We start from the raw sequence: 26,243 nt of genomic DNA, 5'->3' as shown, positions 1-26,243 counted from the left end.
ATAAAGAATGAGTGTCAGCTTTGTATAAACACTTAGTCTATCGAGTCATTTTCAAGTAACATTCTGCATAAAATAGTATAGTCTGTTTCACTATTGATGCTATGTCTATGTCAGGCGCTGATCGAAAATTAATCCTTAGAAGAGGGGGGAATTGCTCCTTAGCATGTTAATGAATTCAAACAAATGTAAACACACCTGTGGTATTACCTAGGTCTGCTTTCTGCTTTTCTAAATTACTATTTTCGCGCACATGCGCAAATCCACCTCAAAAGTACACAAAGCAGTGTAGTCAGTTACGTGTAAATTTTAAGGTGTAGTCAATTGACGGTGTTCACAAACCTTTGTTTGTGATGTGTGTTATGGTATATGTGTTAAAACGCGTGATTTTGCGTAATGGTATATGTGATAAAGTGTGTGGTTGTGTGTAATGGTATATGTGTTAAAGTGCAGGAGTGTGTGTAATAATATATGTGTTAGAATGTGTGATTGTGTGTAACGGTATATGTGTTAAAGTGTCTGACTGCATGTGACGATATAAATGCGCTAAACTGTGTGATTGTGTGTTACGGTATATGCGTCAACGTGTGTGATTGTGTGTAACCACAGGCACCTGAATTTTTATTAATCAGTCGCTTAATAATTCATATATCGAAAAATTCTACCCCTACTATATAGAAGTATTTACATATAGTAGGGGTAGAATTTTCCGATATATGACTTAGCGACTGATTAATAAAATTTCAGGTACTTGTGGTGTGACGGTATATGTGTTAAAGTGTTTGATTTTGTGTAACGGTATATGTGTTAAAGTGTGATTTTGTGTACCGGTACATGTGTTAAAGTGTTTGATTGCGTGTAACGGTATATGTGTTAAAGTGTTTGATTTTGTGTAACGGTACATGTGTTAAAGTGTTTGATTTTGTGTAACACTATACGTGTTAAAATGTTTGATTTTGTGTAACGGTATATGTGTTAAAGTGTATGATTTTGTGTAACGGTATATGTGGTAAAGTGTTTGATTGCGTGTAAATGTATATGTGTTAAAGTGTGTGATTGTGTGTAAGGGTATAACTATGCGTTAAAGTGTGCGATTATGTGTAGCGTTATATGCGGTTAAATTGCGCAATTGCAGGGTAACAGTATAAACATAATAGTTCCTCATTCCGTTTAACATTATATGTGTTAATGAGCATGACTGCGAGGTAACATTATTCACGTAAAGTAAATAGAATTGCGGTAACAGTTCATCTATCAAAGTGTGTGATTGCCGGAAGAAGATATTAAGGTTTATATTTTTTATAGTGAGGTTTATATAACAGATTTTATTGCACGCTCATGTAACACCTATCAACCAATCATGAGCTTAGGACAGATACGATATCAAAATTAGACAACATTGAGATGGTGACCATATAAAAAGAGCCCCGCTTAAATAATGGACAATAGGGTGGAAATAATTTCAGAGAATTTTGCTTTGACCTTGACCTATAACTTAACAAATTTCCACCTGTCATTGAACTTCTGTGTGTGTGCTCTTAAAAAGGGAGTTTTGTGTCATCTGATATGAATTTGACATTTGACCTACAAACATCATTCAAGGTCGCTGCAATTTCTTTGATCAAAGGCACTATGTATGTGATGTATTAGCAAGATTGGAATAAAGGGAGAGAAGATATGCTCTGGACAAGGATTTTACATATAATCCTGCTATGACCTTCACATTTGACCTTGAAAATTGGTTCAAGGTTACAATATACCCTTTACTCAAAGCTCTGTTTATAAGAAGTATCAGCCAAATAGGACTAAGTGGAAAATATATCTTCTCTGAAAAAAGAAATATTTGATGGCCTTATATGACCTTGACCCTTGACCTACAAACTTTATTCAAGGTCACTGCACACCCTTTGACCATAGACACTCTGTAAGTGAAGTATGAGACAGAATGGACCAAGGGGAGAGACAAGAATTTTATATATAATTCTGCTATGACCTTAACCTTAGACCTAGAAACATGGTTCAAGGTCAATACACACTCTTTACCCAAAGGAATTCTGTAGGTGAAGTATGACCCACATTGGACCAAGGGGAGATATGCTCCGTACCAGAGATCTTGGACAGACAGACTGATCACTATAGGGCGCTCGCAGGGGCCCTAATAAGTGTTTCTAATAATACTCAGATTTAAACCTATCAGTCATAATGAAATTCTTGACACAACTTTAAGTACTTGGATGGGATATTCATTTTGTAATTCATTGTTGACTATTCTCTATTAACATCTAACTATAGTGAATACAAATGAAGATTGGTTTGTCAGTTAGGTTTTGTTCACCCCAATAAATAATTGCCTTGTTCTTGTATATAAAGTAACAGCATCATATTCTACTTTTTTGTACCAAGTATTACAGTAATGTCCTACTAAGAAGAAATTCAAAACTATAAAGAAATATCACATTTATTGAGTTCTCAGCTTGCTACAACTCACAAAAAATCATTTGTATATAAGTAGTATGTATTTCATGGTAAGCATAAATACAAAAAAAAAATCAGTACATTTAAACTTGGTCACACTATTCCTCTAAAACTATTTACAAAAACATGAATTTTCTATCTACCTGATCAATATAACTCCGTTTTTATGAGGTAGAAATGTGCTTAATCCACCATTAGTGTACATATAGGTATATTTTTACAAAATTCATCATAAACCCCATACAAAGAGTTGCATCAGAGGATTAACAACATGGCCTACATATAAGCCTTACACCACTATTCCATGAAGTAATCTGTCATAACATTGTAAGTATTCAAGTCTTAGAGGATTTAAGACATGATTCAGCTGTACATTCTCAATATATTGACATACAAAATAAATCAACTACTTTAAAAAATGTTCATTGTTGCCATTCAAACAATAAAAAACAGCATTTAGGTCAAATTTCAATGCAGGATCCCCCTCCTCCCTTATCACAAATTACACTTATCATGGCATTTTGTAATAATATATTAAATGATACTCAATAAACTCTCCTACAAAAAATGTCAGGGATCAACAACATAAAATACAGATATCTCTAGGAAACTTTAGTAGAAGGGAGATAACTTTCTTTGATTTAAAACAGAAGAATACAATTTGGAGTTATCCCCCTTTGAATGTGTTGTTCAATCAATTCCTTGTGTGCAAATACAAACTGAACAAAAAAATCTTCACACATTCGTCACATTTCTAAGGGATATCTCTGTCCCAGCACCAAAGTACAGCAGAGATTTATAAGAGATCTCAGGAGCTTATTATGTAAAACACACATATAGTACAACTGTCAAATAGCAACTAATACTAAACAGAATTAATAAATGGCAAACTAATGCTAAATATAATTAATAAAAAGAATGAATAACAAATTAATGTTGATTTTATGACGCGTTATTTATGTTGAGACCACGTACACAGAAACAGATTCCATTGATTAACACGTTATTTATGTTGAGTCCATGTACGGTACACAGAAACGGAGTCCATTGATGACGCGGTATTTATGTTGAGTCCAGGTACACAGAACACAAAGTCCATTGATGTTGGGTAATTATTTGACTTCCGTACCTCTGTTGGAATTATGGGTAATCCGGGCAGGTTTTTCTACAGTCTCCCCTTGAACTGGCCTGAAGGCATTTTAAAAAAGCAGCTTGTCTGTAAAAAACAAAAATAATTAATTTTTAATTGTATTAAATGATTAATACCAAATACTTAAAGGAGAGAAAAAGTGAGCAAGCTCAAATACCCCACATTCTCCCATTACTTCACAATGATACACATCATGAATGGCAGAATATGCATTAAATACAAAATCAAAGGCCTGAAGGGGCATAATGGCTTAGGGTTTTGATATGACTATATTTACATGGATCGAGTATGATTCCCTCTATTTCTTACGGAAACTTTAGTCTATTTATAGCTCTATAGAAAGTAACTAGCTACATGTAATTCATAGATCTATAGAAACTACCAGGACCCATATCAACATGTCCCATTTGTTGATTGGTCAAACCTTAGTGACCGAAACAGACAGGATTGAAATCTAGACGCCTCTTTTATCAATTGGTTGAAACCACCATTGCTTTTAGGAAAATCATAGACTGCATAAAATAATAATGATGATGTCAGACTCAAACTCCAATATGAGACAATTTGTTTCTTTCTTTTATCCAACGACTGAAGTACATTAACTGTAAATTCATTCAACTATATAGGACACAAAAACACTTAAGCTTAAAACCAACATGCTCTCAAATATCAGTATACCTTGTATTCCTACGCACTATGAACTTGCGCGAGAGTTGGTGCACGGTGCGCCGTAACAGCGCCACAGCCAGCGCGAAATCATTGCGCGTAAAAATAATATAACCAAATGATGAAATGTACTGCATGATATGTACTATAATTAATGAATTCTCTTGAAATCTACACCAACAAGTATTATTCCATTTTATTTGTATTTCATAAATGTATTAATATTTATTCATATTTTTCTGGGTTTTATCTACTTTTTTAAGAGGCTGACCTTCACAAGCTTTTATAGGAAATATAGATTCACAAGGCAGTTCATAAACACCTTATATTTTATTGTTCCCTTTGTACAGAGATCAAATAAACTCTTTGGAGGGTGAGGGGGGGGGGCAAGAAAAAGGCAGAACTATGCAATTACAGCAAACTTGTTTTGACACCAAATTTAATTAAAATTAATTACTGCACTATAACTTAGCAGTCAGTCTCTCTTCACAAGACATGTGTACACAGTCATTTTCAGAGGCATACTATACGATGTCTCTATGTTATAGTAATGTGACATCGCTTCCGTATATGACTTGCAATCAAGCTTAACTGTATACTGTTTTCTTATTTGAGTACATTTGGTCTCAAGTTTCCAATATTTTTACGACAAATAAACGGTTCAATCATAGCACAACCACGGTAACTCCATCGAGGGAACATTGTGCTATTTTTAGATCTTGGAAAATCCCCAACATTCGATAATGAAGAAGGCACATTATATTAAAACAAGTAGTAATTGCCCCTCTATTTATGCATTTATTACCTATTTATAATCCCAGTTTCAATATATCTCAATCATAAGTTCAGTTCTTTAACCGTTAAACACTTTCCCCCTTGCTGAGATCGATGTCGATCGAAGTTAGCGACGCTCTCTGCTGCGGGTGCAAACGTTTTTATGAAGATTGAACGAAATAACGACAACTTTACATTTACTTATCACTGTTAGGATCTGAAATAATTGGGAAAAGATTTTTTGCTTATAATACATGTATGTATCCATAGCGGAAAGCATGACGGCACTGTGTGATGCATGGTGGGGGCCTATACCTCTATGCAAAAACGGTCTAGGGAAAACACAGCAGTTAATATTCATTCGCGTTAGATTTCGAGTTTATTTAAATAAAGTCAATTCATATTGGTTACAATAACATAAGTGATAATAACATATGGAAAATATAATCTTGCTTAAAGATATTTATTATGAACAACAAACAGTTAACTTTGCAACATTCGCATAGAACTATTTTTTGTCGCGCATGTTCAGATAACTGAACTCTTTGCCGTAAAGATTATCCGGCAACTAGATGGTCGTAAGCCATAAAAAGAGGCCCAATGGCCACATCACTCATCTGAAGAACATTAGATATGATAAAATCAGTTAATGAAGTTATAATACAAACTATCTGGACAATATTGTATAATACATGTAGAACCTGTACACATTAAAATCCACCCCCCCCCCCTTCTAGGCAAATGATTTTTAGAAGATTTTTAAAGATTTTTTCTCTTTATATTCTTATGTAAAAAATTGTCTCCTCCCACCCACATTGTGACCCCATCCTACCACAAGGGATCTTGATTTAAACAACCTTGAATCTACTCTACCTGAGGATGCTTTTACACAAGTTTCGGTTTTCCTGGCTGATGAGTTTCAGAGAAGATTTTTAAAGATCTACTCTCTATAAATATATTCCTATGTAAAACGTTGACCCCTACTGCGGCTCCACCCTACCCCTGGGGTTATGACTTTCACAACTTTCAATCTACACTACCTGAGGATGATTCCATACAAGTTTCAGGTTTCCTGGCTGATTACTTTCTGAGAAGAAGATTTTAAAAGATCTATTCTATATAAATTATATATTCCTATGTAGAAATTTGACCCTCCCTCCCATTGTGGCCTCACCCTACCCCCAAGGTCATGATTAGGACAACTTTGAATCAGAATGGGGTGTGTGTTCATCTACAACAAGTCATTAATTAGCTGTTAATTAATACATACAGAATATGTAACGATAGAGCTACATAGATCTACAAATTAAAACTTTAACCTGATTACTATGACACTTGCTTTGATTTTTGTCTAATTAATCAAATTAGGTCAATTCATATGTAACAAAACAACTGATTACAAATACATGCGTCAGTGAGTTTTACTTTCGTTTAGTTGATGACTTTTGTTTTGACGAGGTGTCGTGTATCGGGTGTCTCCATCAGGAAGGGGTCTGTGTTCATCTACAACAACGCATTAATTATCTGTTAATTAATTAATAACATACAGTATATGTAATGATAGAGCTACATCTACAAATTAAAACTTTAACCTGATTACCATGACACTTGCTTTATCATTTGTCTAATTAATTAAATTAAGTCAATTAACATGTCACAAAATAACTGATTACAAATACATGTGTCACTCTATATATTTCATAATTAAATACAGCAACCTGCTATTTCTATTCACTAAATACAATGACATGTAACTGTACATTTAATTAATAAAATATTGTAACAAAGTTCTGTTTATTTTAGATAAACACTGAATCCCAATGACTGGTAGATACAGCTAACACTGTAACAATTAGTTGTTTATATTGACAAACAATCACACAGATAAACATGTCTTACATGTATCTTATTGACTGATAATTAACACGGACTGTGTGTCTTAGTTATCTATATCCAATTAATGTGAATGATAATGACTCAGACTTACCTGTCAGAGCGTCCTGTCTGGTGATATACCTGTAGACACACACCTTGTTGTCCCGTGATCCTGATCCGACCCAGAGACGGTGAGTGTTGACATCATACCTCAGGCTCCATGATTCACCCATCTCTTGTGATTTTGTCAGTAGATGTGACAGGAACTGACCGTCCTTATTTATCATCTGTACCGTGTGGGTTATAACATCACACACCAGGATGTGTGACAGCGCGTCAGTACAGATTCCTAATGGCACTAGTCGTGATCCTGATGGATGTCCTGTGTAGGAGAAACGATGTCTTCCTCCACGCTCTGTCACCACTACAGCACCAGACCTAGAGATATAGTCCCAGTCAGACACCACGACATCTTCATTGTTGTTCTCTGTTATATAGTTAGGTTCACTATACAGTTCCCGTCCTGTGTTGTCATGCTGTATGGTTTGTGTGAGTTGTCCACTCTGGTTGTACCGGGTTACCTTGCCTGTCTTTGTATCATTGTTATACATCCCGACCAGTAGATCCCCAGTGGACGGGGACCAGTACACATACCGTGGTCTTTATGTAGAGTCTGTTCTCTCTATAGATGTGGTGGTTGTTTTCATATCCTTTGACAGTTTGTTGATGTTATAATTCCTATCTATATAAATCAGTTCACTCTCACTGTTCACTGTGTGTAATCCAAAACCACCACATGAATCCTCCACACGATGTAGAGGGACACCTGTTGTGTCTGTCAACATGAGATTGTTTCTATCACTGACCCAGACCCGGTCTGATGTCACACAGGAACTGTGTTGACAACCATAAAAACCTGTCAGTGCGAGAGATTGATGGAGCTCAGCACCAGACGTCAGTTTCAGCAGACACTGGTTTCCTACGCGTTGGTTTCCTCTCTCTGTGATTTGGATTGCACTCAGTAACTCCATCACATCCTCCTTGTTGAGTGACTCAGTCATGGAGAGCTGGCTGGTGTGGAGTGTAAGATGTATCTGGGGGAGGGCTGTCTTTGTGAATGAGAGGAATTGTAGCACACTGAATGTGAATGCTGGCTGTACATATCTGTGTTCATATCTCCTTAGTCTGACAATATGTCTGCTCATTTTTATCTTTTGTTTTTTTTACATCTGTGTTTGAAATCAAAGTAACACAACACATTGTTCAATAGATCATATACCACACAGTCAATGAGATCCGTCAGTCCCTGGGCCTTTGTTAACATCTCTGATTGATAGAGGGAGAATTCTGTGTGACAGGTTTTGACATCAGCTTTGATTCCTGTCAGGAGAACAGGTCTGTAAAAGAGAGCCTCACTTCTGATGGTGTGAATGGTTCCTCTGTGTTGTTGTCGCTTTGTTTTATAGGCTGTTTTAACATCTATCTGAGTGTGTCTCCTATGTTTTCTGCAATGGTAACAGACAGGGAGTTCACAAGGTTCACAGTACTTTGTATAAACATGGCTAGGGTGTCTCACACAGATCTCTTGTGTTTGGATGTAGTTGATTTTATCACGGTGTGACACAACATCATGGTCTATTGTTTGGAGATCTTTTACATGGTTCTCTTTACACTGGGGACACAGATCACATGGACACAATACACAATAGTACGCTGTGTCCCCCGGACACTTAGAACACTGATTTACTCAGTATGGGGAGCTTGCTGTGATGTATTGGGAGCTTGCTGTGATGTATTGGGAGCTTGCTGTGATGTATTGGGAGCTTGCTGTGTCCATGATGTTGGCGGTCTGGGTCACAACCTGTTGAATGAAAATGAGGAGTTTTAGAATTATTATTGCTTTATAGTGTCAGTGTCAAATTATATAAGAAATATTTTAGTTTAAAGCAGATGGGTTTTTTTTAAGAGATACTATATTTTCCCAACTTAGATAACTGATGGTCCATCATTCTGGTTCTGATTATAGAGACACTCAACCAGTAGATAAAATACAACAAAAGATTGCTGAGTGAGAAAGAGGTGCTCTCTCTCTCTGTTTTTTTTATCCCTACATTACATTTCTTTCTCTCTGTTTCTCTCTCTCTCTCTCTCTCTCTCTCTCTCTCTTTATCCCTACATTACATTTATTTCTCTCTGTTTCTCTCTCTTGGATGTGTACATAATTGAGAAAGAGTACTATATGATTATCTAGCAAAGAAAGTCAGAGAGATAACAATAAAATAAGATGTAGAGTACACGTCTCAATTTAGTTCAATTCAATTACTGGGTACTTACTGTCTCAATTTAACTTACATCTACCGGGGGGTACTTCTGCTATTTCTATTTCTCTCTTTCTCTCAATCTCTGTTTCTCATAATTTTACTGCTAAACATGCACTCTCTCTCTCTCTTTCTTTCTCTCTATCTCTCATGTACAATTGCTCTCTAGATCTTATTCCTCCTTTCCCTCAGATTTTTTTTTCTAACAAATCCTTTTTCTCTATCTCCTTGGATTTCTCTTCTAAACATGTATTTTTGCTCTCTCTCTCTCTCTCTCTCTCTCTCTATTTATCTCTTTCAGACAAACTCCATTAAACATGTACATGTACTAAATATATCTTACTCTCAAAGATGTAATCTCTCTCTCTCACTCACTCTACCTTGGTGATTGATTTGGTGAGGTAAAGATTGTACCTACCTTGGTGATTGATTTGGTGAGATAAAGATTGTACCTACCTTGGTGATTGATTTGGTGAGATAAAGATTGTACCTACCTTGGTGATTGATTTGGTGAGGTAAAGATTGTACCTACCTTGGTGATTGATTTGGTGAGGTAAAGATTGTATCTACCTTAGTGATTGATTTGGTGAGTTTCTCTATCATACTGTTGACTACGCCGGCCTGTGAGGCGGCCTCCTCCAGAGACTGTAACAGGTCCTGTACGACGTCCATTGTGTTGTCAGCTGCTGTGTCAATGTTATCATGGGTGTGCTTCGGGGCCTACAACATAAAACAAGATATTGTAGTCTACAGAAGGTCCGTGCACACACTTGTCTATTGTAAGGATTTGCTATGAAGTCCAGACTTAAACATGCCTCCTCTTTTTATCTTACGATACTCTAACCTCTCTATCTTATCTTTGGGTTGCCTCCCCCTCCTATCTTAAGGTACACTCTCCTTCTATAAGGTACACACTCCCCCTTTTTTCTGTAAGCTCATTCCTCTTCTCTCTTACTGTACACCTACCTAGGGTTGCCTACCCCTTCTATCTTTGGTTCACTACCCCTTCTACCTTAAGGTACACTCCCCCTTCTAAAGGTACACCCCTCCCTTCCATCTTAAGGTACACCCCTCCCTTCCATCTTAAGGTACATTCCCCCTTCTATCTTATGGTACACCTACCTTAGGGTTGCCTCACCCTTCCTTACAGGAGTACATGAACTGAAGTGCCGACTCGGCCACGGTCTTAGTCAGGTCCAGGATGTGGGTCTGTTGTTTGGAATTCTGGATCAGCAAGGCGGCACCTACAGCACCGTCCGAGAGTGGGCCGAAGTAGCTGGCCATCATTGTCACCTGTAGATACAGGTGGTCTCAAAATTTATTACCTACCTATGTGTACATTGTGCTAACAAAAGGCATGTAAAAAATGGCCATTATTATTTTGGATTATCATTCAAATTTCACAGAGAAGAAAATGAGCCATGTCATCTCACATAATAAGTATTAAATATCACAACCGATGCTCTGTATACTGACCCTGTGACCCAGATTCTCCGGCTCTGCTTTAGCTGAGTCCTTGACCTTGGAACAAAGGTCATGGATTTCTCTTGCACTCCCAATCATCTGTTCTTGGAATCCCTATAATACCATTCAACAATAATAATTAATGATTATTTATGAATATTGAAAATTGAGCATATTTTGATTACTTTAAAATCTTAATGAAGGGGGGGGAAGGTGAACTATCAAATAAATCTGTTAAACTGTTGAAACAAGGGAGGGGGTGATACTTTAAAAATCTAGACATGAAAGGGAAGATTTGAAAACTTAAATATCTAGATATTGGGAATGAGGGGTTGATTATTTACAAATCTGGACACATGGAGACATATTGGTGGATGGGGAAAAGGTGGTTTTGGGTGGAATAAGTACTGACCCTGAGGGATTTCTCGGTCCGTTGCTGTAGACTCTGACTGATGGCAGCCAGTGAGGCGTGGTCCAGGTCGCGGATGGAGCGGTTCAGTTTGTCGATCGACTCGTCACACTCACGCTGACCCGGCGCACAGTCCCTGAAATATACAGATCAAACAGGTCCTGATGTTTTACAGGATATATGTTCAGTTCAAGATTTTTACATTCCTTGAAAGTATACACTTAAATACTATAATATGTGTCAAGAAATAATGGATGTAAAGTGGAATGGACCTCAAACAAATTAAAATCCAGGTACACAGAAATACAGTAAAATACAATAATATACATGTCCGAAAATTTAAAATCACTTTTAGGAATGAACCAGGCTATTGAAGAGCTAACACTTTTGTAAATCTAGAAATGCTGACCAACGTTAGGAGCTGGCATTATAATAAAGACTTGCACTATACACTTACTTGATGAAGGAAAGACTTACTGATGGTGGACAAACTTACTTGATGGAGGACACGAGTCGTTTGATGGCCTCGGACACACTCTTGGAGTGGTTGGAGTACAGTTGGTAAATGGGCGGGTCCTTGGGATTGACAGCCAGCTGTTTGGCGGCCGTCACCATGTGACACGCTCCATCGATCATCGCCTTACCTGCCGACACAATGGGCTCTTGGGCCTTCCTTGCCTACATATATATACAGATAAGTCATCTGTGTGTCTTGTCCCAGAAAATTAGGAATAACTGCATAAAACTTTCTTGAATTATGAAACCCCACCATGAACATATTCAAGTACATTTCTAATATGGGGTTTTACAGGACAACAGAATCCTGTTAGTTGGGTGCTTTAACTTGCTTACTGTCTGCTTTATGTAGCTAACTTAGTAGCTATCTGCTATATATCACTAGCTGTCTTACTACCTGTATTTATCGATAGCTTTTCATTTACTGTAATTACCTCTGGGCTGATCTTGGCTGGCATGCTGGCAAACTCGGGAGAGGAGGCAAATGTGGTGAGTTCATCCACTGCATCTGTCAGTGGTTTGGCGGCCTCCGCACATCGCTGGCGGTTCTCCTCTGTGAAATCTTGGTCCAGCGCCTGAATAATGATGTCAGTAATATCATTTAAATCTTTGGGAAGCTTAAGGTACAAAACCCATAAGAAATTTCATACAATCTAAACAGACACAAATTATAACAAATAGAAATATACACTTAAAATTTTGACATTTGACCTTGACACTCACCTTGATGGCCTTGACCAGGTTGGCTGTACTGTTGGCAACGTCCTTGGCACTCTGTACAAAGTGTCGCTTAGCGACATGATTGGAGGTCTTGCTGGAGGCCAGGTGACAGGCGTACGTTACACAGGGCCGACGTGTGCTTAGCAACCACTGTTGCTGTTGACAACACCTACAAGGGGAGAAAACTCTAAATCATCTCTAAACAAAACACATCCTGGTGACAAGGTTAGAAATAATTACAAGTTAATCAAAGCAAAGTCATTACAAGTTCACTCTGTGTATGAAGTAAAATTGTTAGTTAAAATATTTTAATTCTTAATACAAAACTGATTTTAGATCTTGGCAAAGGTATGAAAAGTAGATAATCTCCTCCATTCATCAAAGTATTTTTTCACGTAGAACACAAGATGTTGCTTGTATATATATATGATACATAGCCTGATACCTCACAAACTTCTAACATTGAGATATACACACATATATCTGTTTTTCCTGATACACTGCTGTAGATGTTATTTCTCTGATATTTTTTGATACACGATACAATTCTGTTAACTTCGATATTTCTTGATACATGATACAATTCTGTTAACTCAGATACGCTTTCTCCAGCAATACATGTTAGTAAAGTAAATAGCAACCCCCACTTAGCGCTGTTCCCGATTCTATGATATATATGATATATGATACACAGTAACATGTAAGATACAGGTGATACGGAGTGAATTTCAACCTTAACGATACACAGTGTGAACTATTTAACAATCTTGTCTAAACTTCTATCACGATACGTAATGTCGTTTTAATCATATCGTCTGTGATGTATCTAGATTCTGTGTGATCATGAACAGAGACTACTGAATTGTTGCTCTACACTATATAACAGAGACGGTGAACAGAGACTATTGATTGTTGCTCTACACTATATAACAGAGACCATGAACAGACACTATTGAATTGTTGCCCTACACTATATAACAGTGACAATGAACGTAATAAACTTTGCTGCTCTATGGTTTCCGTGGAAACAATAAGACAGTGTTTCTACAGGACAGTATGTAGGCAAGAAGGCCTGTAACACTGCAGAAAACAAAGAGAGACACAAGACTCTATCTAACCTATATCACTAGATAACAGATGTCGAACCAGACTATCTACGTCCTTTAGAACACTACTGAGGTGAAGACTGAGGACTATATACACTAACATTTATCACTAGAAAAGAAATCCCTACTAACTATAGTTAATATGGTCAATATCCCCGAGTCCTGGCAAGTCTAACCTTTTGAGGTTGAGAAAACTGCCAGCTACAAAGAAAATCTAATTCAGTCTGTATAAAAGTAAAATAGAAATTGCCTGCAGTTGAGACACGTTTAACCTACTGATGTACCCTAATTGCAGAGGTTGAGATAATCAAGTTCTAGCGAGTTCAATCTCGCCGAGTCTATACAATCACTACAGATATACAAAGTTCATATGATAGATACACAGTTCCTACGGGGATACACACAGTACCATGGTAACTGTTACTAGGCAACAGTATAACATTTTAATCGATCCCCTTGTCAAGATGTCTGATGAAAAATGTAACAGAAAATGATTTAATTTTCACAATGAAGCTCCTCTTTAACAACAAGAAATGTGTTACCATGGCTACCAGTCATACAGACGAACTCTCTACAGAGAAGCTTACACAACAGTATAATGATTCTACGTGTTATATGGACAGGAAGTTTACAGAATTCTGGGAAGTATACAATTACGTCGTGATATCTTACATCATGCAGAGACCGCCTCTGAAAAGCGTGTGATACAAAAGAGAAAATATACATAAATATGCATGTACCTAATATAATGAATATTTAAATCTCTGTGTATGAAAGAAAAATACAACTCATGAATATGAATGAACCAAAGTATCTCTAAAGCACAAACATAAAAGTGAGTAAGATTTTTCTAAGATCATAGAAAATTGTGTTCTTGTATGTTGAATATTTTAAATACAATGGTAATTTGAAATATAAATATGTTTAATTAAAGAGAATGAAGTTGATCATAAAAAATCTGACAACATGAATAATTATGGAGATATTTAAAGTCGCATACGAGTTGGAATGACCCAGACATTGTTACCCGCTGTACCTTCTTTCTATCAAACAATAGAAGCTGTTTAAACAAAAAATGTTGCAAATACAATATTAGCCATGTAATAAATTAATGCTACAACAAATCTTTCTTAACTTTCTTAAAAATGTACTCAATCAATAAAGCATGAAATAGAAGACTTAAAAAATTGACAAAATGTAACTAATCATTAAGCACAAAAAAAAAACAACGACCTTGAGCCAAAATTTTTCATGACCTTAACCCAGATTTTGTTTTGTCTTTAAACAACAATATGGCTGTAAATAGCTCTGTGTACGCAATTTAACCAAAAAAAATATTTTGAAAAAGATAATAAACATTCCACACACAGATCTACACGGTAACTAAGGGACACAATGCACAGGGTTATGTGACCCCAAGGTCATGACCCAAGGGGTGAAAGGTCACCTACCATTGACCTACAGCTTTCCGCCATGTAATACTAAACAAAGGACAAAAAGGAAATCAATTTACTTTGATTATTGAAATAAATCAAAATAACCAACAAATGAGGACAGAACAATGTGCTATGATTTGATTTCACCAATTCTAAAAGGGGGCTTTCCAATTGTATATTAATAAATCAATGCACATACAAATCATATAGTTTCTTTGTTGTTATAAAGCAAATGATTTATTTACAGCAATAAATTTTGGAGAGGAGGAGAAGGGGTAAATTATGCTGTATGGATTCTGAGTGAGTTGGTCTTGATAGAAGTACACTGCTTTAAATCCTGTTATATATCAAGGAGCATCATTGATCTGCTAGAAGCCAGGTTACTTTAGCCACAGAATACAGAGTTATGGCTCTAAGGCAGATAGTCTGTAATCAAACAGCTCCTATAGCAGGATATATAAGGAGATACTTCCTTGAGATATATGTAACTCAGACAGGTTCTGCTACAAGCAGTCAGTTTGTCTAAAAACTTAATTCTTTTTGCAAAAAATGATGTCTTATTATAACCTCAATTGTTAAGAATAAAATGAAATTATCTTTGAAAATTACCTCCCATTTCACTGAAAATTTAAATCTTAAACATTCACGTAAAAAAAGTTTGCTTATATTATGTCCTGAACTTTGTGGTTATTGGGAATTATGAAATAAATTCTAATACAACATAAGCTCATTCAAAGAGGGGCAATAATGATGTTGTCACCAGTCAGCTCAATAAGCTCATTCAAAGAGGGGCAATAATGATGTTATCACCAGTCGGCTCAATAAGCTCATTCAAAGAGGGGCAATAATGATGTTATCACCAGTTGGCTCAATAAGCTCATTCAGGGGGCAATATAGAGGTTTGAGAATTGATGCCATGTATCGCAATCTGACTGGTCCAACATTGGATCTGTATAAACTCCTACAGGGATTGATTGACCAGGCTCTATACAGGTCCATTAGTAAGTCATTAGTCCTCCACTAATGAACCACTGATTAACGACGTACCTGTTGCTGGGAGCTGGCCGGGTTAACCAGGTTCTGACACGCCATCTGTATGGCTTGGTTAGCCCGGGCAAACTGGGACTGGTCCACCAGCCCGGGTCCACAAACAGATGTTGAGAAGTTCCCCACGGAGTCACAGAAGTTCTCCAGGTCGCCCTTCTTGGCGTGGTTCGTGATCCCAGTCATAGAGTCTCCCAACAGCTGCAGGACAGAAAGAGGGGCCAGTTAGTTAATCCAGTAATTAACTAATTAACTGATCCAGATATTAACTTACCATTCAAAATATTATTAAATCTGAAGTGGTATGACAGGTATAATGTCAGTATGATTTATGAGTGATACAGTTGGCTTAATGATTCATCAAACACATCATCAATACATATACTGGTGAACTTATAGGAGATCAATATCATCAATACATATACTGGTGAACTTATAGGAGATCAATATCATCAATACATATACTGGTGAACTTATAGGAGATCAATATCATCAATACATATACTGGTCAACTTATAGGAGACCAATAACATCAATACATATACTGGTCAACTTATAGGAGATCAATATCATCAATACATATACTGGTCAACTTATAGGAGATCAATATCATCAACACATATACTGGTCAACTAATAGGAGATCAATATCATCAACACATATACTGGTCAACTTATAGGAGATCAATATCATCAACACATATACTGGTCAACTTATAGGAGATCAATATCATCAATACATATACTGGTCAACTTATAGGAGATCAATATCATCAATACATATACTGGTCAACTTATAGGAGATCAATATCATCAATACATATACTGGTCAACTTATAGGAGATCAATATCATCAGAATAAAGCAAATATTACATGCATCCAAAAATGTAATTCACATTTAAAGCCTCAAATTGTCTGAGTTTTTTCATATTAAAAACAATACCAAGGAGAGAGGAGTTGTAAACATTTACATGTAGTACGCACAGACAGGCGAAGGAACCAAGCTCAGGGCCAGAAAATCTCAACTTGCTCATTCTCTGATTGACAGTTAGGCTTATTAGGGGGCCATCATATAGTATTTGAGTACAGACAGGTGGAGGGACCAAACTCAGGGCCAGAGACTCGCCACAGACATGGGAAGGGACCAAGCTCAGGGCCAGAGACTCGCTCACTTCTGATCTCAGATTGACATCAAGGCCAATTCTCTGATTGACAGTTAGGCTTATTAGGGGACCATCATATAGTATTTGAGAAGACACTGTTGCAATGAGTGTTCAGGCTTAAACATGCAACAAACAACAAAACAACACACAACATAATGTTGACAGACAACAGACAGGGGGGGGGGTTAATGTTAACACACGTACATGCTTTCTCTATATTGGGTTCTGGGATTGTACATTGGGGAAGAAATCTGTTCTTTATAAATGCTTATTTTAGCAAAATTACCGAAACTGAATTTTAAAAAATACATATGATCATATTAGTATCTGATTATCACAAAGGCAACCCATACTATAAAATGAAATTTGTCATGAATTTACAAAGCCTTGAAACCTCAGATCCTATGAAATGAAGTTTCTAAAGATATTTTAAAATTAAACCAACAACATATTTCATTTAATTTTTCCAGAGGAAGAACAAACAATCTAGAGCTTGTAAGATGATAGCTGCACTGTTAATTCTCTCTGTATATCACATGTATGCTGTCCAGCTATGTACTTAGTACAGATAAACAAGAGAAATATACAATAAGCTTAATACAAAGTATTTCCAGGTACATGTACAGTAACTAGCTTGGTCATTTTCTACTTATCTAATTAATGAATAAATACAATATAATTTTTCCATTTTCACATATGTGTATGCATAAAGCACTAGCTATATTTTTTTTTATCAAAACATGACATAGAAGTCATTTCCACAATTTTTTTTTTTTTTGGGGGGGGGGGGGGGATTATAATCAATTATCAAAACAACAAAGGCTGACACAAAAAAAAATGACAACAAACATGCACAACTGATGATGAAATTGACAGAGACAAAGTGGAAAAAAACACCCACAACCCCAGAAATAGTTCATAGAAAAACAGGTCTAAATCAAGATAACATTGAAAAAGCACCAGTTCCCCCCCCCCTCCCCCCTTCACATGGCTGAACCCTGACCCTGAAAAACCCTGTAGTTTGTGGGAACACAGAACAAGGTCAATATTGTCAATATAACGACCTTACACTAATTACTGGCCCATCAACTGTGACATGTACATTGTCAATATAACGACCTTAAACTAATTACTGGCCCATCAACTATCACATGTACATTGTCAATATAATGACCTTACACTAATTACTGGCCCATCAACTGTGACATGTACATTGTCAATATAACGACCTTACACTAATTACTGACCCATCAACTGTGACATGTACATTGTCAATATAACGACCTTACACTAATTACTGGCCCATCAACTGTGACATGTACATTGTCAATATAACGACCTTACACTAATTACTGGCCCATCAACTGTGACATGTACATTGTCAATATAACGACCTTACACTAATTACTGGCCAATCAACTGTGACATGTACATTGTCAATATAACGACTTTACACTAATTACTGGCCCATCAACTGTGACATGTACATTGCCAATATAACGACCTTACACTAATTACTGGCCCATAAACTGTGACATGTACATTGCCAATATAACGACTTTTAACTAATTACTGGCCCATAAACTGTGACATGTACATTGTCAATATAACGACCTTACACTAATTACTGGCCCATTAACTGTGACATGTACATTCAAAATGACTGTTTTTTCATTCACTCGAAGTTTCATTAAGTTCATTTGAGAAGGTTGGGTGTTTCATTTGAAATACAAGTGAAGTTCAGAGGTTAGGATAGTGTGTGATTATGTGTTCTGTGAGCAAATATAAAACGATGTGATCAACCCAAGATTTTTTGTGAGGGTGGGGGGTGTGAGTGAGCGTGGAGGTGGGGTGTTGAGCATGTCTGTTATAAGCTTTCTGGGTACAACAAAAATAGAAGAGATACAAGAAGAAGGTGAGATTTACCCAGACTTGGTCCTGTGATAAAATCCTCACAAAATCAGCCAATCAGTCGATAGCATTCAAAACAGTATTATACAAACAGCCAATCAGTTTACAGAATTCAAAACAGTTAATTTACAATCAGCCAATCAGTCAATAGCATTCAAAAAAGTTTAGAAATGATTAGCCAATCAGATATTGGCATTCATAAATAATTCATAATATAGATGGCTGTAAATGTTAAAAGGTTTAAATAAAAAAAAAACAAAATTAAATATTAATCTAGTAGGATTTGGGGAAATTCTAGTTATACATTATTCAGCCATTAACAAAGATATGAATTTTTATTGCAAAGGTTTGTAAGTAACATGAAGACGAATGAAAACAAACCTTAACTTCATTCTATATACAAGACAAAGAGATTTTCACAGATTCATTCTCTACACAAAAAAGTCAAAAACTGATAAAGCATCACTTTCTACTCTACTCCGACAGTCAGCCATCATGCGACTTAGTTCTTGGATACATTCTGAGAGTTCACTCTCCGCGCCACAGACATTGTGATACAGGCGAGGAATGAGTTACCTACCTTAGATTTCTCCATGACGGAGTCCAGACATTCGAAATACGACAGGTCCGTCACTGGCTCATTGGCACTCTCCAGCATAGATTTCATCATCTACAATAACACAGCATTACAGCATTAAAAAAAAAAAGGCATACTGAGCATAGAGAAGCATTGTACAGCATAGATTCTTACACGGCTCAAATCTTTATAATAAAATACATATCTTTAACATTTTCATTTTCAGTTTGGAGGGAAAGGGCTTAAGAGGAAAGGAGTATAAATCTGAGGAATTCACTACAAATAATGATTTTGCTATGAGGATGAAGGAGTAATTCATCTGTAAAATCAGAAGGATGAAGAGATGTCTTTTAAGGATAAGTTATGTGATTTCTGAATCTTACTTACAACAGTGTCATAAAGCCATACTCTACAACTTCTTTCTCACTCTTATGGTCACATACCACTATTTTACCCCGTGCTCATTGATCAGTCAAGTAGTTCTATTCTAAAAATGTATGTTTTTTTTCAAAAATTCCCAGGGGTGCTAAATGGGCGAATTTGGCGCCTTTTAGGGCATGGATGGAAAGAAGAAGGTTTGAAAAAAAATACTAGCTAAAAATAATTGGAAAAATCGATCTTTAAAGGCGCAATAGGAAGGGTGTAAAGAGGCCAATGTTTACAAATATTCCGAAGTGAAAGTGGATATTGCAGGGTAGGGGTTATTGTAGGGGCCATATCTCAGCTCCCTCTCGATTGATTTTCCTGTCCTTTGGAAATGTTGTTGGACTAATGTTTGTCTGTCATTATGCCAAATTTGAATAGATTTGAGCCGGTGGAATTTTTTATATGAATTTTTGTTTTATAAAGGAATAAGAGGGAAAAATAATTGTGGTCTGTGTCCTATCAGGTCACATACCACTATTTTTACCCCGTGCTCATTGATCAGTCAAGTAGTTCTATTCTAAAAATGTATGTTTTTTTTCAAAAATTCCCAGGGGTGCTAAATGGGCGAATTTGGCGCCTTTTAGGGCATGGATGGAAAGAAGAAGGTTTGAAAAAAAATAATTGGGAAAATCGATCTTTAAAGGCGCAATAGGAAGGGTGTAAAGAGGCCAATGTTTACAAATATTCCGAAGTGAAAGTGGATATTGCAGGGTAGGGGTTATTGTAGGGGCCATATCTCAGCTCCCTCTCGATTGATTTTCCTGTCCTTTGGAAATGTTGTTGGACTAATGTTTGTCTGTCATTATGCCAAATTTAAATAGATTTGAGCCGGTGGAATTTTTTATATGAATTTTTGTTTTATAAAGGAATAAGAGGAAAAAATAATTGTGGTCTGTGTCCTTATCGTAATAATATTCTGAGGGCATTATCACACTCCTTCTGCCCTTGGTTATATAAACTACATACACATTGGAGGGTGTTACTGACCTGTATCTGTCTGAGGGCATTATCACACTCCTTCTGCCCTTGGTTATATATAAACTACATGCACATTGGAGGGTGTTACTGACCTGTATCTGTCTGAGGGCGTTATCACACTCCTTCTGCCCTTGAGCCGACACAGTACAGACGTTGATCAGCTGATTAATGCTCTCTGTCACCACTCTATCAGACAAAATGTAGTAAAAGTTTAAAATATCAAACAATGAAATTGAAACAAAACCCTTAAAATCCTTACTCAATTTAATTATTTCATGCTTTACAAAACTACACATAATTAATGACTCCGGGGCTATAAACTTAACAAAAGTTAAAGATAAAACTCAAACACATTTAGGGTTAGACTATGTAGAGTAACTCAATGTAATATTGGATTGTATAAACTTAAGGTAATATTTGAGTGCCTACCTGGCGGCCTGCGAGAGCAGATTCTTGGTGTTGGGAGCGTTTGGATCGGCTGACACAGACTTGGCGGCCAGCAGCAGTTTACTGGAAACCATGGAGACGTTCTTCAGTCCGCCCACAATCTGGTTCTGTGTGTCTCCATCCTTGGACAGACCTGGAAACTGACCAATCAAAATCAATCACAGGTACCTACATTCTACAGTAATGTCACACCTTAAGCCTCGCGTCTGTTTTGATCAAACCTTAAATTTTTAGTATCTGATTTTGTTGGAATCTCGCTCTCACTGACCTGCCATGGTGAGTCCAGATTTGATGATCTCTGAGTAAGACGAGCTGTACTCGCGAGATGACTCGGCAAGTTGTTTGGGTGTGCCACGAGATGCGGTGACGATGTCACTGGCGGCCTGGTTGAGATTGACAGCGGCGTTGTTGTTCTCGATCTGGATCTCCTGGAACGTGCGGTCTGTGCTCGGGTACTACAATGTACAGGAACGAAAAATTAAATCAATTCCTAATAATGATGCATAGATGAAGTAATTTTGTTAAGATTACTTTTTATGAGATAAGGATTTCTATGCATATGTGAAGTAATTTAATTCTGAAAGAATGAGAACTATTTCTGTGAAAAAGGTGATTTTTTATGAGTCAAGTTAAAATTTGAGATGAAGCTTGTGTATTGCTGACATAAGGTTGCCTATTCGTCTATTTCTAAGATAGATGTAACTATCTCGGTGGATGCCATTTGACTCTTAATCCACTTATTCTGAGATCAAATCTGCTTCCGACTTAAATTTTGTCTATTTCTGAGATAGACTGTCTGCTGAACAGACAGATCTGCGTACCTTGGTGGACGCCAGCTCCTGGCTTGAGTCTGTGATCTGTCTGATGGCGTTATCCACGTCTCTCTGTCCGGGAAGGGCGTTCACACAGCTGTTGAGCGCACTCGACACAGCCTTGGCCACCTGGTTAAGTCTAGCCTGGTTCTCAGGGTTTTCTGGGTCGTTCATGGCTCGCTTCGTCTCCTCCAGTAGATGCGTCGACTTGTCGATGACGTCACGGGCGCTGTCGATCACTTGCCGTCTGACCTTGATGTCTTCTGAGGTTGAGGCGACACTGCGCGTGGCTTCTGTCAGCACGCGGAGGGCGTTCGCAGTGTCCCTGGCTGCTACACCCACGTAATTCTCATTGCCCTGAAAAATCACCATATAGTGGAAATATATCATATAGATAAATATATAGATAAATAAAATCCAATTCCCTGAGAAATGACCACAGCGAAGAATGTGTGAAGAAAAGTCACAACAGAATGAAATCATGTCATATATATATATTATACTGTTCACTCCGTTTTTTCTTATATCACAAAAATTACAAAAATGGGGGTAAATACGTTACTTTTTCATTTGCATCAGTCATCTTGTTTCATTTTTTGCATATCATATTTTTTGTGATGTCTTATTTTTTTACAGTGATCATCTATTACCAGAATATATGAAATGCTCTATATATTCTACAAAATGTCTGTCTCCATTATACATTTATCTGTGTTTACCTGTGAGGCAGCCGTCAGTAGCTGAGCCATCGCTGATTTCATGTTCTTAGAAGTGGAGCCAAGTTTCATGGCCGACGCCTCCACCTGAAATACGTAACATAATATGTATCGACTTCATTCCACCAAACAACAATTAAGAGCCAAGTTTATTTTGTGCAATATCAAATCTCCTATTTATATAATTATCCAAAAATATCTGATACTTTACACCCTTTACTTTCAATTTTAGTGATGATCTTTTTCACTATACAGATGCTACGATCACTAAATATTCATGACCTTTAACCCCTGGCCTGAATGTAATACGTATGATCCACTTCACTTTACATATAATCCAATTAACAAATGCACTATGTATACACATGCTACTATCATTGAGGATTCAAGACCTTTAACCCTTGACCTGACAATATCATCACCATGACCTTTTCCTCTTGGCCTTACCGTTTCACCAGGTAGTGGCACAAGGTTACCGCTGTCAGCAGCTCTGCGGTACTCCTCCAGCTCGCGGTCGAGTTTGGTCAGCTGATCAAGTGCGGCGTCAACCTCCAGTGAGATACACATCTCCTCTGCCTTCCCTGAGGCGGTTCTCAGCTCAGTGAGCGCGGTTGTCATCGTCTTCACTGCCTGGTTCATGTTCATGCTCCCTGCTTGGTCTCCAACCGTTGGGGCTGCGGCGTTTGCGGCGGATACCAGCTGACTGGCAGGCTGTCAGAAGAAATGTGGTCAGTGAACCGAGATTTGAAACTAGTGTCTATTATAATAGCTATCGCAGTACATTTAAGGCGGTCAATAAAAATATGGGCAAATTTTTGTGATGAAAACACGTATACTTTAGTTAAACTGGCATGTCCTTTTTAAAATCAATAACAGTCACTCAAATGCAATATATTTCTAAAATATATATATAACAGTACAATATTTTATGCTCATAGTGGTCACGTGATATGGCAGTCGCATGGTACAAGCAGATGTATTTGTGGTTTTGAGGTCATTTAAAAAATTCAATATTGCAAGGGCATAATCATGTCAAAATTCACAACTGAATTATGAAATAACTTGATGTTATATCGTAGATTTTGAAAAACGGTGCGAACTTTTTAAGATAAGAATATTTGTTAGTAGAAACCGTAATTTATGATGCATATGTTGAATAATTTTGAAGGTCACAGGGTTAATTTCATTAAAAAATAATTAATTTGTAAGATTTTACAAGGATCGTAGACGTTTTTAAGTTACATAGCATATTTCAAATTCACATGTAAAAGTTTGTCGGGATCAGGTAAGTGTATGCCCTTGCAATTAAGTGATTTATTTAGGTATTCAGATTTTAGATATACGATATTTTATACAAAACCGAGGTGGCTTCTTTATACGATGCATACTTTTAACAAAATGAAAATAAGACTATATAGGTAGCATTCTACTTATAATAATTTTAAACAAAATATTCCTTTATACTTTTCCGTTAATGTATGACATTTATTTTTCTTCGCTATAAAACTGCACGATAGCCTTCAATGATTTAACTTAGTGCGTCATTTTGAAGCATATGACGTCATATTTTGTAGTACAGCGAGAACGACATCTCGCTTATTTTTCAGTGTGTACGATATAACGGACATCAAAATTGTAAGTAATAGCATTTGTTGTTTTTAATTAAAAGATTAGTTTAAGTTAATTTTACTAATAAATAGATTAATAAATACTTTCGAGGTTTGTAATATACTGTGATGTCATAATGCACATTTCCCGTACTTTTTGTCTGAACGGAGTTTATTGACAGCCTTAACTGTGCTGCGATGCACATCATATTATTTTGATAAAATAAATAAAATAAGTTAAATATAGCACAGAAAACTTAGTTTTAAGACATTTTCCTTTCTCCCCATAACACTGCAGCGAGATTTTACAGACATTGTACTATCAATGTTTGATTTTTTTCTTGCCAAATGGTCTCTCTTACAATTTGTACTTTATACCTGTATAAATTCCTTGCTGGCATTGATCAGTTGTAGCTGGGCTGTAGCGCTGTCCTGGTTTGTCTCAGATCTCCGGAATCCTTGGATCAACAGAGGCAGCTGTTCATTCATGATCTGTAGAAGGAGAACAACATGTGATAGTCTCAGCCAATAAAATACAACAATACAAGGAGGACACGCTATTATTTTCTTAGCCAATCATATATGGTTTTACAAAAACTACAGTCCCAATCAGCCAATCATCGGCTGTATTTGGAAAACACAATACAATATTCTTAGACATTACTTTAATCCTCTAGAGAAACAGAAGGAATGCATATACAACGCTTAGTCATAGAACACAACAGGAAGATTTGACCCCTCGACCTTTTGCCAATCAATTATAACCCAGCATTTATCAGTGTTTCAACATTCAGTGTGTCTTGTTTGTCATTTGACTGGCGTCATGAGAAAAGGGCCCTTAAGGTCAAATTTTCACATTTTTTGTTTTTTCGTAAAATTAATTCGTTGTCATTTTTTATTTATAAAAATACTAAACTTTTGCTTATAGCACATAATTTAACGATTTTATGGGTATTTTTGTGATGCAATGTTTAAAATATCTGTAACGTCGACGAGGACATGTTGACGTCAAATGACATTAAACATTTGCGGAGTTAAAACGCTGGTCCGTTTAGTAATATTTGTCAAACATTTACTTGATTTCGTGCCGTAAAATCTTAATATCATATGAAAGGTATCAATAATTATCAGGGATAACTTGGTAATCGGTAAACTTTAAGTCCCGTTTCGTATATCTTACTGGTATATCGTATAATTCTTTAAACACTCCAAATTAACGTACATGATAATCATTAATATTTTTCAAACACTTTTAATTTGATCATTAGAATTTGTAATACATTGTATGTTAAACTGAAAGAAATTTATGATACAAGTTGTTCGTAATTTAAGTAAAAATAAATAGATAAAAATAAAGTGTCAGCTAATACGTTACGATATTTTGATTTTAACTATTTCAAAATTAAATTCGAGAAAAAAATCTAATCAAACTCACCAATTTTTAATGCCGGAAACTGTCGTTCCAACAGACTAATCGGTTAACAATTGCCATCTAAAATGATTATGCATTTCGTTTCAAATTTTATTGTCGCTTTACTTAAAATGATCGTAGGGAGATTCAACAATTTGAATGATAACTTCATAATTCATCAAAAAAGATCCAAAAGCTTATTTTCAATAAAAACAATTAAGCAAAAATGAACATAACATCCGTCG

General features: G+C 36.5%; 2 protein-coding genes and 1 pseudogene across 3 annotated transcripts in view; all 3 read right to left on the bottom strand.

Moving 5' to 3' along the window:
• LOC128171394 (talin-1-like) overlaps nt 1–26,243 on the bottom strand; it is a 113,124-nt gene that overhangs the window by 56,850 nt on the left and 30,031 nt on the right. The window lies entirely within an intron of this gene.
• The window catches only part of LOC128171442 (uncharacterized), a 78,586-nt pseudogene continuing 54,784 nt past the window's right edge, over nt 2,442–26,243 (bottom strand).
• On the bottom strand, nt 12,080–25,076 carry LOC128171384 (talin-2-like). Of its 2 annotated transcripts, XM_052837178.1 has the most exons (12): nt 24,966–25,076; nt 23,428–23,691; nt 22,984–23,067; nt 22,274–22,621; nt 21,721–21,907; nt 21,435–21,585; nt 21,098–21,191; nt 19,605–19,694; nt 15,954–16,151; nt 14,143–14,160; nt 12,368–12,533; nt 12,080–12,219 (listed from the first exon to the last, which is right to left on the bottom strand). In XM_052837178.1, exons 1-11 carry the CDS (start codon nt 25,074–25,076, stop codon nt 12,435–12,437), a joined length of 1,644 nt encoding a protein of 547 aa, XP_052693138.1. In that variant the 3' UTR covers nt 12,080–12,219; nt 12,368–12,434. The 2 variants fall into 2 exon arrangements, with proteins under 2 accessions (XP_052693138.1, XP_052693137.1); XM_052837177.1 differs by lacking the exons at nt 12,080–12,219; nt 12,368–12,533 and having other exon boundaries at nt 12,583–14,160.

The sequence above is a fragment of the Crassostrea angulata genome, chromosome 2 (assembly GCF_025612915.1).
Source record: "Crassostrea angulata isolate pt1a10 chromosome 2, ASM2561291v2, whole genome shotgun sequence".
NCBI classification, from domain to species: Eukaryota; Metazoa; Mollusca; class Bivalvia; order Ostreida; family Ostreidae; genus Magallana; species Magallana angulata.
This window is presented reverse-complemented; position numbering and strand designations above follow the sequence as displayed.